This window comes from Hibiscus syriacus, unplaced genomic scaffold, assembly GCF_006381635.1.
Source record: "Hibiscus syriacus cultivar Baekdansim isolate YM2019G1 unplaced genomic scaffold, ASM638163v2 tig00112471_pilon, whole genome shotgun sequence".
NCBI lineage: Eukaryota > Viridiplantae > Streptophyta > Magnoliopsida > Malvales > Malvaceae > Hibiscus > Hibiscus syriacus.
Window position 1 is genome coordinate 368,307 of NW_024063340.1, and position 14,091 is coordinate 382,397.

At 32.9% G+C, this 14,091-nt stretch overlaps 2 protein-coding genes across 5 annotated transcripts; one reads left to right on the top strand and one right to left on the bottom strand.

The window, feature by feature from the left end:
* Window positions 1–1,380: 1,380 nt before the first annotated feature.
* LOC120180004 (probable serine/threonine-protein kinase DDB_G0280111) lies at window positions 1,381–5,098 on the bottom strand. Of its 3 annotated transcripts, none has more exons than XM_039185441.1 (8): window positions 4,893–5,098; window positions 3,900–4,388; window positions 3,490–3,655; window positions 3,352–3,402; window positions 3,063–3,245; window positions 2,847–2,931; window positions 1,980–2,647; window positions 1,381–1,870 (listed from the first exon to the last, which is right to left on the bottom strand). In XM_039185441.1, the coding sequence occupies exons 2-8, from the start codon at window positions 4,361–4,363 to the stop codon at window positions 1,505–1,507; spliced, it is 1,983 nt and encodes a 660-aa protein (XP_039041372.1). In that variant the 5' UTR covers window positions 4,364–4,388; window positions 4,893–5,098; the 3' UTR covers window positions 1,381–1,504. The 3 variants fall into 3 exon arrangements, with proteins under 3 accessions (XP_039041372.1, XP_039041373.1, XP_039041371.1); XM_039185442.1 differs by having other exon boundaries at window positions 1,381–1,867; window positions 1,980–2,650; XM_039185440.1 differs by having other exon boundaries at window positions 1,980–2,650.
* A 6,145-nt stretch (window positions 5,099–11,243) lies between these two features.
* LOC120179974 (O-fucosyltransferase 20-like) lies at window positions 11,244–13,565 on the top strand. 2 transcript variants are annotated; one of them, XM_039185417.1, is made up of 4 exons: window positions 11,244–11,989; window positions 12,089–12,347; window positions 12,423–12,706; window positions 12,795–13,565. In XM_039185417.1, the coding sequence occupies exons 1-4, from the start codon at window positions 11,412–11,414 to the stop codon at window positions 13,288–13,290; spliced, it is 1,617 nt and encodes a 538-aa protein (XP_039041348.1). In that variant the 5' UTR covers window positions 11,244–11,411; the 3' UTR covers window positions 13,291–13,565. The 2 variants fall into 2 exon arrangements, with proteins under 2 accessions (XP_039041348.1, XP_039041347.1); XM_039185416.1 differs by having other exon boundaries at window positions 12,089–12,706.
* Window positions 13,566–14,091: the final 526 nt, after the last annotated feature.

Here is a 14,091-nt window from a genome sequence, read left to right on the forward strand (position 1 = left end):
GTCTGTTTTCAGTCTATGGTATGTCTCAATGTTTCTGCTTCCTCTTGACATTTCTTTCTTTCATTTATTTACTTAAGCCAATTGGTTGTTATTAGAGTTAAGAATCAAGTTTGAAGTGACTTGAATATTATTTTCACAGACATCTACGATGATCTAATATCTCGAAGAGTCAACTCCAGTGACGCGGAGAAGTTTGCAGAAATCTGTCCTTGCCCCTGCAATGGAGTTGGATGGGGATTTATATGGTGGGAAACCGACACTTGAAGGAAGCATCGACTGTTTTCATGGTTATTTCTGTCTAGCCGCTCACATTCTTTTTCGAACACTGCTTGAAGAGGAATGATATCATTCATATTTCTTGGTGCATCAGTGTATCGAGGACTTATCATCTTCTCTTGACCAGAGGTGCAGCCTGCTTCTCATCTCATCATTCAGATTATTTCGATTGTTGTTAAGTCGAACTGTGTTATTTATTCGTATTATTAGTAGTCTACTTCGTTCTGGTCTTACATGAATCCTTCTGATGGACGTTTATTTACATTGATTTGACAGAAGCTTATGATTCAGAAGATTGGTTAAAAGTTCATCTTGGTACAGCAATGGCAATGTATTTATTGTACATCGTTCAACAGTGTATGATGAAAACGGTGTAGGCCATTTTTCCTTCATCGGAACTTAATGTATTTATCTGTGATTTGATTCATCATTCATTCATCTTTGTAAACCATTGTCATTTCAATTTTATTTTATAAATTATAAAATAGTTGCAAAAACGTTTTCTGATTGCTTCAGTTTAATTTTTCCCCTGCATGGAAAATAAAATAAAATAATTAAAAGTTGATGAGATGAGATGAGATAAATTAGAAGTTATTCGAATTTGATTCAGTCAAAATAAAATTAATACTCAATCCGAATGAATTCGACTTGAACTCGAATTTGACTTCTGATTTTAACAAACTGAAACGAACCACTTGATACTCAAATCGAAAAACTTGTGAGCAATTCAAAAAAAATTAACATATTAAAATTTTATATTTTAAAATTAAATTATTAATAATATTAGCATTTGTATGTTGTTTTTAAAAATGTAGTATAAGACTTTTCAAGTTCAAGTCAAGCTTGATAATTTTAAACTAAACTTAACTTAACTTTAAACTTTTTTGAATTCGAGTCGAACTTAACAATAATTAAGCTCGAATTGTCTCATTTATTGCCCTAAAATGAACACGCATCAGGGCACCCCATTTAAAATCCAAGTTCACAAATGGATTATGATCATCATGGTATACACTTTGTATTAGCTGCTTAGCGCAGAGAAATGTGCAAATTGTCCTACTGCACACAGACAAGCAATCAATAGCAGGAAACAAGCCTGGCAAGTCACATAATTATTACTCTCTTCTTTCCTCTCATATTTCCCAACCACAAGCATTAAAATTTGTCAATGTGAACGTGAGGACATACAATTCGCTCATATATATTTAACTTCACCATATTGCGTAAATCAGAAACCAGCCCAACCAGCAGGTTGGGAAACTGTATGGTTCTCCTTTATTTTTGATTCACCAGAGCGCTGGGAACTACTTCCTTCACTTGCAGGTCCTTTCAATCTCTGGGAGCCAGCAGCAGGGGAAGCCGTAAAGTTATCGGTACCAAAACCCCATGTTTCAGAATCAGAAATCACTTGGGCAGCATGCTTGTTTGAGTGACCGTTTCTGGTTCTGACCGACTGTACATTGGCCTTTGAATGAGGCTGTTGCTGCGGTTTGGCATCCTCCGAAAAAGCATTCCATGGCTTTGCTTCGGGGCTAGCAGTAGTCCAATTAGCAACATTTTCTTGCTGGAATGTTCCTTCGGTCGGCCCAGCCTGCTACGAAACAATTAGGTACAATCAAGAGCACAACTAATAAGTAGAAATTTGATTGAAAATAGTTATGCATATGAAATACGAATAGGAAACAAAACGAAGAAAAGTGTACCAGAGTTCCAGGTGAGTTATGATGTCTTGAAGTACTTTTTTTAGGAGATGGAGTTCTAGCAGCTAGAGCTTGCTTGAGCTCCTGTATTTCCTGCCTCTGAGATCGACAAATTGCAGATAACTTTTCAAATTTGGAGGTCATCTCAGCCTTCTCAATGTTGGTTTGTGTTAGCTGTTCTTTGAGCTTCCCTATTTCGTCTTCCAGTGCTTTTTCTGTTCCAGTTTTTTTATTGCTGATTCCAGAACTGATCTTATTGCTATCAAATTCAGCAACAAAGGTGTTGAATGCCCCATCCTGAAAAGCAACGTTGGTATTCTTATCCTCAAAAAAAATTATTTCAACATCTTTCGAAGGGCCAGCCTCAGGCTTGTGTGATTTATCAGGCGTACTTCTTGAGGTAGAATGAGGTTGTACGGTTTCCCCTCTTACAGGACTCCTGTTATGTTTTACTGAGCCATAGCCGGTTGGCTCATCATCATATTTGGGTCTGGGCTTCTCTTCAGCAATATCTGCGTCCTTTGCATGCTGAGTAGACCAGAAAGCACCAAGCTGTCCGCCGCTTGGCCTTGAGCCCAGCTGTTGTGTATTTTTTGCTGGTTCCCCGTGAGGTGGGGGTGGAGGGCTTCTAGAAGGAATCTGAGGTGACCGATTTGTAGACTTTGGAACACCTGCTAAATTCACAAAGCATCTATTCAAGTTCAATGAAAACTAATGTCTAAGCCTCCAATATTCAAACTTTTTCTATCTAATCTTTCTATAACTCATCCAACAACATCGGCATCCGCCATAACAAGAAGCAGTTAAATTTAATACAAGTATTAGACCTTCAAGGGGAGAATTGAACTTTCAATTGGAATAAATCTTCACCTTCAGTAGATGACATTTCAGGTGGCCGATCAGGTAAAGACTTCTGTTGAGCAGCAGGCAACTGCTCATTAACACGAAACCAGACCTGCCATCATGGGAAGAGATCCCAAGATCAATTAAAAAGAATGTTAGAAATCTGCCAATGATACATGGACATAGATTATCTAAAACTAACCTAAATTCAAGGATGAATGACCAATCAAGCAAAGTGCTTGCCTGTGTGACGTCAGGTCTGTCAGCAGGTGATGCTTGAAGCATGTCTTTAATTAGGTTAGTAATTGAAGAGCTGTACTTTGGTAAATCTGGAATCCGATAGTTCCCATTTAAGATTTGCAACTTTGATTCACCATCAAATGCATTCTTGAAGTAACAAATTCGAAAGAGAAGACACCCGAGAGCCTGCAACATTACAGAGTAGGCAGTTTGTACTTTGCATGTATAATCTAATATCTCTCTAGGTTTCACATAGAGATACAATACAACCTACAAAGTATAGCTGACTTACCCATATATCCACCTTTTCATTGATAAGTTCTCTCCTGATCAGATCCCACATCTATGCCAATAAAAGAATGAGGATATATAACGAACATTTTAACCACCATAAAAAAAACAAATAAATAAATATAGTTGTTCATCCAACCTCAGGGGCTCTATAGGCAGGTGTGGTGTGCTTCCTGACATTGTCTTCTTCTATACCCATTTCTTCAGGCCTCTCAAAACGCTTGTGATTGGTCGATGTGCTCCCAAAATCACACAACTTCCACGATCCATCAGAACCCAATAGAATGTTCTCAGCTTTCAAGTCTCTACAGAAATTAAAATGCCAGGAAGTAAGAAACATACTTTGGGCCTTATAAAATTGGGATCATGGCAATTCTTTTCATTTCTCTTATTCACATGTAAAGAAAAACAGAAATACCGCATAAAAGAAATACAAAGCAATAAGAAGCAACAAAAAGTTCCGACAGTTTAAATCAAACTTTCATGTGCTCAAATAAACCAAAAATAAAAAATAAAAAGGGCAACCTGAAAACTTGAGGACCAACATACCTGTGAGCAACCGGTGGGAACTGGCAATGCATTGCAAAGACTGCATTACAGATATCCAAGAAAATGGTAAGAATCTGTTTCTCCTCGAAATAGGCAGCTCCTCGAGCCTCTAAGACATTAACAAGAGATTTGTCACAATAATCCATGACAAGAAGGGCTTCCTTGGTCCTTCCCATATCCAAGATCGTATGGGCATAAAGTGTGACCACATTTGGGTGTCCTTTAAGTGATTTCATGACAGAGATCTCCTTGACAACCAACTCCAGTGACTCGTGATCATTGCATATGATGTGCTTCAAGGCATACTGCTTCGAAGCATGTAGAGCATCCTTAGCTAAGTACACACAAGAGAAGCCACCCTCGGCAATCACATTGCGAACATGAATTTTAAGATTGCCGACATCAAGGGTTTTACCCTCGAGCCCTGCAGGATCTTTTTGCATAAATGGCCTGAACTTCCACATAGCTAGAACGAATGCGGAAAAGACTCTGTACGAGTGATGGAATAAAATAAAAACATTGCAAATCACAATCAAAGATAAATGAAGGGTATCCAAGATAGAGCAGTAAAATTTAAATTTTGGGAATGACTAATATGAAACAGTAAGATGACGATGATGATAGTTATAATTGTAATAGTCTAACCTAAGAAACCAATGACTAACGAATGCAGATACAAACGCAATACAACAGCAGCAGATCTAAATACACTTAAATATTGGGGCAGCACAAAAAACGAGCAAATTGCAATCAAGATCCCAATTTTCATCCAGACTCAAAACCCATATACTTCGATCACTGCCATTAATTACCTGGTGGGGTTCTTTATTTTGATTATTATTATTTTCCACGAGTAGTAGGTAGCAAAAACAGAGACTTTGCAGCTATATAAGTAAATCTAATAACGAATCTAAAGAAGGGAACAAGAAATACCTAATCAATTTTAGTTTAAGCAAAGGAAGAAGAAGACGATGACGATGATCGTGAATGTACCTGGTTAGATGAAGCTGAGTGGGTAATTAGAGATATAAAGGTACTCCACCAGGACTTGATCGATAGAAACAGATGATCTAGGATTGAACAAAGATACCAGAAGCGAAGATGAAGTTTTGCTTTGCTTTTGCTTAAAGATCTGATCTTGTGACCTTTCGTCTTTGTGCGCTGCCTAATTCCTAAATACTTTTATATAAACAAAATACTCCCAAATAATTCCATAGAAGTATCATTTTAGGTATCAGAGTAAATGTAGAAATCTTTGAATCTGCACAAAAAATTAATTTAGATGTTTGAAGTTAATTTTAATTTGTAAAATGAGAATATGTTTATTAATAAATTACTTTAAATTTCCATTATCCAAATTTTAATAGATTAATATATTTCATATTTAATTTAAATTATATATTTAACTTAAATTTAATTAAATTTATATAATACTAATAAACTAATAATTTAAGAATATATTTAAAATTTTAAATAAAATTATAACTACAATTTTTTAATATTTTAAGTTTGAAAATATATTTGATTTTATTATTGATATGTATTATTTATTCGTGATTATTGAAAGCTTCCTATAATATTTTGGTTTCGTAAAATATATCCTTATTGTGACAAAATAATATATTATTTTTCATAAATAATTTTTAAAAAATGTTTTTTTTTCTCTCTGAATAATTTAAGGTGATTACAAGTATATATATATATATATATTTAATCTAGAAACAACGAGTATTCACATACATACCGACAATTGCTTAAATTTAAGATCTCTAATAGAAAGAACGTTGTCTTTAATTATTGAAATCACTTTACCAGTTCATTCATAATCTATATAATTAATTAACCATGATTGTATATTTTAGAATTGTTTTTTAAAAAAGTAATAATTAATTCACTAATCATACGTGCTATAATGAAAGTATTGAAGTATTACCATCATAAAGAAACCTTGAACATCATACTCCCCGTTGTTTGTAGAGTCCCTCCGACGTGTTGTGGCGGCGACAAAGGCGTTTACTACGGTTACGGGTGTCGGGAGTATGTGATCATATATAATCTTAACAGGGATGAATCGAGAAGATGAAAACGAGAAGATTGTTCCTCAAAAAATTTTATATAATTTAATTATTATTTTTATATATTTTAAAAAAAAATTATTTTTTATCCGTTAAGATTTTACAAATTTATTTACTTCACAATTTTGTAAGTCTTTCTTCCATGTATTCGAAGTACATTGCCATTTGCTCTCATGACTTGTGACCAATAGGTAACAGTAGGCTTAACTAGTTCTTGCTAACTGATCACTTTGGGCTTAAGTGGGCTTTCTATTTTTAGATAAAATTATTTTAGTAACAATAATTTTATAATGAATCCGATGACTTATCGAGTCAAACTTCTATCAAAGATTATTTTTACCTACTATCATTCATTTCAAATTTAATTAATATTAATCACTGATTATTACAGAATTTTTAGGTGAGTCCTACGCATATGTATAGTGGTGATTAACGTTGGAAAAATAATGAACAAAATAATAATATATTATATCTCTATTGATTACTTTTATATATATATATATATATATATATATGCAAATGTTAATTGAAAATTGAGTGAATTTATTACAATTTCAAAGTTGATTTTCAAATTCAAAACTATATGGTATATAATTTCTACAGCATATGATTAAAAACTCTTAATCGACACTTCATTTCCCTTCTACGTATTAAATTTAGTACTTATTAGGCAACGTTCACTTTTCTCTTCCTCCTAACTAAAAATTGTTCAAAAAAAAAATCATAACTATTTCAAAGATTAAACAAAATCATTTTTTTTTCAAAAACATGTAGTTTTTTCTTCTATAAGTTTCATTTGAACATTTAAATATCCTCTTCATTTCATTTAATTGAATTTTATTTTGTATTTTTTTCGTAATTCATTTAATTTAAATTCATTGTGTTATTTATTCAACAAAAAACTATAAAGTATTTTACATCATTCAGTTACGGATCCAGAAAAATTTTATAGGTTGGGCCAATACAAATATAATAAAAATTTTATCTAAAAAATTCATATATATACTTTAATCATCTACCGTTAAAAAAATAATAATGATGTTAACATGACATTATCTTTTGATGATACATCAACATCACCGCTAATTTTTTTAAAGACAATAGACCAAAACATAATCAAAATGTAACATTAAATGTTATTCAAAATAAATAATAGTTTAGTGACTAAAATAGAAACTAAATAATAAATAGGTGACTTAATAAGAAATTTACCCTTTTTGAGCATAGAGGGGACGTGGCCTAGGTAGGTCTAAGCCCTCTGTATATTTATCTAAATAAATAAAATTAATCCATGTATAAACAGACCTAGATACGCTCTCGGTATATTTATCTAAATAAATAAAATTAATCCATGTATAAACAAGTAGTCAAAAATTCACAAAAACGTAACTAAAATTCAAATTTTCATAAGTATTTATTTTATTAAATGTATTTACCTTAAAATTTTATTTGTGTCAACATCATAATTTTTTTACGTTAATATAATATGTTCTCACATTTAAAAATATTTTTAAATTTGTCACTGTACTCAAGTAAAAAACTATTTTTTTTTATCATTTGATGGTCGTGTTAGTTTATATATCTTTAAATAGGAGGTAGGAACTACGTAAATTATGTAAAACTTATTAAATTTCTAAAAAAGTTAATCATCGGATGAGTTGAAATGGGTGTTTGAGATTAAAATATCTTTTTGTGAAAGTTAAAAAGAAGAAGAACAATACCAATGCACAAATTTTTAATGTCATGCATCCATATAAATCCATCCATATAATGCTAAAAAACATTAATTTTACACACAGTTCCTAATATATATATATAATCTCACAATTATTTTTAAAAATACTAAATGGGGGAACTAAACAATGGTTGAATTAAAAGTCCATTGGTCATAATATATTTGTACATATGTAACATTAGAAATGGACATCATGCATCATCACTCATCCTTTTATACATATTCAATAATATTGCAACCACCCCCTTTCCATTCTTTTTGTTTTTTGTGTTTTTTGATGGTTAAGTCACAACAACTCACAACTGCAACACCCACAAGCTACTAGTAACTTGTTTGATACACAAAGGGAAAGAAAGGGGTGGGAAAAAACTATTATTTGACTTGATTTTCAAGCCAATATTATGACCCTTTGATTATGATGAATAACATTAGTTACCACCATTGATTATACATACCCTAACTACCACAATTAATATGTAATCATGGTTTCCATGGTGAGAAGAATTAATGTATTCTTTCCTTTGAAGACATGGGGAGGCTGTTTACTTCAAATGATGACTTTGTAGACCACTATTTAACCATCACCATGGATCTATTTGTTTATGGTTGAAGTCATTTCAATTTAGGATGTCATTAACTCCATAGACCAATTGGAGTGATATTTACATATGACTTGTTTAATAGTAAGTTCAGGTCGAAATCATATTATATTTTCACTATGTCGAACCGGAATCAAATTAAGTTTAATTATATTAACATTAAAGTCGAGTCAAAATCAGATATTAACTCTTAAATTTTGAATCGGGATCAAAATTACTTAAAATTCGTTGTAGTCGAAGACATAAGTTTACGAAAAGCGGGAGAGGTTCTTTCTCCTCCAATAATTTTTATATATTTTCTATTAAAAATATATTTTTCATGTTAAAATTTTAGAGATCCGTCATTTAACATAAAATCATACATTTGTAGTTGGACACGCTATGCATTTTTTTTGCCCCGTGATCTTCTAAACCTAGAAACAACAATATTCAGAATCCTCATTAATCATCGAATAATCATTTTATAATATCTCATTTGAATAAAATTATTTTCATATGATAAAACGAATGAGACTACATATAATTATATAAAAGTATATAATTTAAATATTTATTTAAATAATAAAATAATTTATCTATTTCCCCGGCAAAATATTTTGATTCCCTTTTGGTTTTTGTTATGTTTTGTGTTGAGAAACAACAATAATTATATAATAATTAATTTAGCAACGGATGCTCGTTCAACATTAATATACTAATAATGCTAACAAACAATATTTGTTGCATTGAAAATACGTATGTCGTTGGCAAGTCAATTTTATCAAATTATTTTTTTGAAATAAACACAAACAAAATTGTTAAAAAAATATTATTTATTTAATTAATAATATACATTGGGTTAAACTTTATTAGAATTTCCCATATTGATTTAAAAGTTTGATTTAATTCATCTAAGAACAGGTTTGTTTTGGTATATCTACCATAGAAATAAAATTTTAATCTCTGTAGGTTTGAAAAGTTAGTATCCTGTCTAAAATTTTAAAGTTATAGTTAGTTAGCTAAATATTTTGGTTTAAATATAGCTAAGATAGTAGGTTGCCCTCAATGTCAGGTTGAAAGCAGTTTTCGTGGAAGACCTCCAAATTATAAAATGCCCTCCGTGGAACTCGATCCCACGACCTCAAGACTAAAAACCTTGTGCTTTACCAAATAAGCTGGATGGTTCGAGACTTTGAGAAAGAATAACAAGTTCCTTAAATACTAACTTTTTATGTCAGTACATGAGACACAGTGGAGGAACCACGTTCTTAGATACTTTTAAAAATTTAAGTCCTTGAAAGTTTTGAAACTATTAAAAATAAGTCCTAACCTCTCCCAAAATTTTATAGTTTAAATACTTTTTAAGGGATCATCAGCTTTAAAGCTCTTATTTTTTTTGGTTTAATTGTTTTTTTAGTACATGGCAATTTTAAAATTAGTGAAACTAAGTCCTAATCTTTTATTTTTTGTGGTTTAATTATCTTTTATAACTTTGTTAATTTTAAAGATAAGCAACTTGGCCCCACCCATAATTTCGGACTAGTTTCGTCCTCCATGAGACATGTCCAATTATGGTTGAATATTTTGTAGGGTAAATTACATAGTTTCTTACTTAATTATACTCTTTTTCCTATTTTGCTCACTATACTTTCAATTTTTCTAATTTACTCATTGAAATTTCAAATTTCTCCTATTATGTCCACTTAAAATTATTTTATCATTATTTCAATATGATATATATTATTATTATTTAATATAAAATAATTAAAAATAAAAAATAAAAAAGAAGGTGGTCGAACGCCACCGTCGACCACAATCAATCATTGTAGATGGTGGTCGTTCTGTCCCAAATTTCATGGGTCAATTCGTCTCAATCTCTTAAGTTTGAATTTGGTGGTTGTTTCACCAAAAATATCCCAAAACATGTGAATCTCGACTGAAATGTTTCAGTTTCCTCATTTTTATATCTAATTCATGGACTTTAGATCAAGTTCTGACAAAAATAGATGTCATATTCAAACTTACGGTGTCAAGGAGAAGAAACCCGTGAAATTTGAGATCAAACGACCACCATCTATGGCGGTAGATGGCGACCAACGGTGGTGTTAGGTCACCTTCCGTTTTTATTTTATATTACATAATAATAAAAAAATGTCACGAAATACAAAAATAATAATAAAATAATTTGGAGTGATCAAAATAGAAACAATTTGAAAGTTCAGTAAGTAAATTATAACAATTGAACGTAAAGTGAGCAAAATACAGAGATATTTTAGTTCAATGAAGAATGGTGTAATTTACCCTAATTTTTAAATTAAATATAAAAGTTATAATATTTTTCAAAAAATTGAAGATTTTAATGAAATTTTAAATATTTTTAATGATTTTAACATCATTTGTTTTAATCAAACCCTTACACTTACTCCAAATCTAAAAATTCTAAATAATAATAATATATATTTTTCAATTAATATTTTAAATGTTTTTTATATTTGGACTTGTAATGATAGTATTATTGTAAATAAAAATAATAGATTTTAAAGTTAGAATGTGAATTAATGCATTTAATTTTTATAAATATTTAAAATTTATATGTAAAAATTCAAAAAAAAAAGAATGTTGGAGAAATTAATTTGTTTTAGTTTAAAATTAAGAGAGACCTAAAGAATATTTAAACTAAAATATTTAAATCAACTAATAATAACTTTAAGATTTCAGACCAAAATGTGAACTTTTCAAACGTTTATGGACTAAAATGTATATTTTAAGACTTCAATCGTATATATTTGTATAAGTATAGTAAATAATTAGGGACGAGAATGGTCTTAAAAATGTGTTGTCAGGGCATGAATGATGATTGGGTAGCATATTAGTTGATAACTAGACCTGTGAGTAAAATTATATAATAAGAGAAGTTCCCAGCCACCCACCCCCCAACTCCAAATACAAACACAATGCCTTCCCTTTCTTCTTAGTCTCATCTCTTTGACAAATTCTTCAGAGTAGTAATGGAATCCAAAGAAAACATTTATGGTCTTGTTTTTCTTCTTCATACCAAACAATAATATATAAAGAAGAAGAACAAGAAACCGAGCCGATTGGTTTAGTAGCTTCGTGTGTTATAATGGCGAAATCAAAGACATGCAACGCCAAGAAGCAGTCGTACATCTCCGTCACCGCTCTTTCGTCCTCTTCTCTTCAATCTCTGCTCGTTCCGCCGAAGAAAATGATAACAAAGCCGAGAACCGGCTTCTTTCTCGGCCACCGATGCAGGCGGCCGGGCGTTTGGTTGTTATCTCTCTTCAGCTTTGCCCTCGTTAGCTTGTTGAGGCTGGGGTGGAATGTCAACACCCTCGTCCCTTTCTCTCCTTATCCGTGTCTCCAAACTCTATTGATTCCGCATCTCACCGGCGAAGTCGGCTTCTCGAACGCCACTCAACGTCGTCTCGCCTCATTGGAAAGCGAGTTTTGGAAGCAGCCGGACGGAATGGGATACCGGCCGTGTTTGGAGTTCAGCGACGAGTATGAAAGAACAAGTAATGTTATTATGAATGACAGAAGAAAGTATTTGCTGGTGGTGGTTTCGGGTGGCATGAACCAGCAAAGGAATCAGATTGTGGATGCCGTTGTCATTGCTAGGATCCTTGGAGCTGCCTTAGTTGTTCCCATTTTGCAAGTCAATCTCATCTGGGGTGATGAGAGGTAACAATTAGCAAACCGTGTGTGTGTATATGTATGTATGTATCGAGTCGGTTTCGGTTCAATTAACCTACTATCCATATGATGCACCTGTGGTTGCAGTGAATTTTCTGATATATTCGATTTCGGTCATTTCAAGCGAGTTCTCGCCGATGATGTGCTGATACTATCGTCGTTGCCTTCGACGCATATAAAGACGAGGCCTGTAGAGGAGAAATTGGCTCCGCTTCATGTCTCCCCTCAATGGATTCGTGCAAGTTATCTCAAAAAGATAAAGAAGGGAGGAGTTTTGCTGTTACGAGGTCTGGATTCGAGGCTCTCTAAGGATCTTCCTCCTGATCTTCAAAAGCTTCGCTGCAAGGTGCTTGAAACCTCACTTCTGTTGAGGTTTTGGAGAATTTTTACATGTTCTAATATGTTGATTATTGAATCTCAGGTGGCATTTGAAGCATTAAGATTCGCTCCGCCGATACTCGAGCTTGGTAACAAGTTCGCTTGGAGAATGCAGAGTAAGGGACCATACCTTGCTCTTCATCTTCGAATCGAGAAGGATGTATGGGTGAGGACCGGTTGTCTTCCGGGCTTGAGTAAGGAATTTGATGAGAAAATCCACAATGAACGGAGAAGACACCCCGAGCTTCTTACTGCGAGATCGAACATGACTTACCACGAGCGAAAGCTTGCCGGACTCTGCCCCTTGAATGCTTTCGAAGTGACTAGGTACGACTTATACCGCAGGCAAGCTAGTTCCTTTGTTTTTTTTAACAATGCTCATGTATATCGACCGGTCACATTGTGTGCTTTATAGGCTGCTTAAAGCATTGGGGGCTCCGATGAGTACGGGAATATACTGGGCCGGAGGGGAACCTCTTGGCGGGAAAGAAGCCTTGTCACCATTAACAAGAGAATTTCCTCATTTCTATAACAAAGAAGATCTTGCCTTACCTGGTGAACTAGAACCATTTGCTCATAAGGCTTCTTCCATGGCCGCCATCGACTATATAGTTTCCGCGGAAAGCAACGTTTTCATGCCCTCCCACGGCGGGAACATGGGTCACGCGATCCAGGGACATAGAGCATTTGCAGGGCATAAGAAGTACATAACACCAAACAAAAGACACCTGCTGCCATATTTTCTGAACTCTTCTCTCCCGGAAGCAGAGTTCAATAGGATCATAAGAGAACTGCACCGAGAATCTCTCGGACAACCGGAGCTCCGGGGTAGCAAAGGCGGAAGGGATGTGACCAAGTACCCGGTTCCGGAATGCATGTGCAAAAGCAAGGCTTCCCACGTGATGACATGAAACATTGATGGTCACATTGCTTCGACTGAGAACCGAGACCCTCTTTTGGAAACTTGGTCATGATGGATCATGATGATTCTTTTAATCTGGAGCAGCAGCAGAGCATTAATTCAAGAGCGATCTGCATACTCATTGTTTGTGGTTGCGTGGTACACAAGGCAGGGTAGATATGAGGATAAATCCTTTTTTTCTTATTCATTTTGGGGAAAATTCTTTTATTTTCTTTCTTTTATATACACATATGAAATTCAGCTTATTCTATGTATATAATGTATCACATTGGATTTTCATATTATTATAATAATAACATCAATTAAATTAAAATTTCTGTTAAAACAAATAATAGATAGTAAAGAAATCAAAATCTTTTACTAATTTTATGTTATGTTTGAATAAATAATAATAAATGAAAAGAAAGAGGAGAGGGAAGTAATAGGAGAATAGTGAAAATAAGAAGGAAAGAATATATATTTATTTTGTTTGGATAGTTAATAATTGTAAGACAATAATACATTTGTAAAGTCGAGAATTGAGAATTTGATTTAAATAAAATTTTAATTTAATTTTCCCCTATGTTTGAATTTGAATATGGGAGGGGAAAATAAAGGAAATAAAAATCTTTTCATTGTGTAATTTAATTTTACCCTATGTTTGAATTTGAATATGGGAGGGAAAAAAAAATAAGGTGTCAATATGTGTTATCTATTTTCACTCATCCAACTGTCTTAAATCTGTGTAAAATTAAAAAGTTTTACATTTTGTAAGTGGATCTTAACTCATATATATATATAAGCCTGTTCA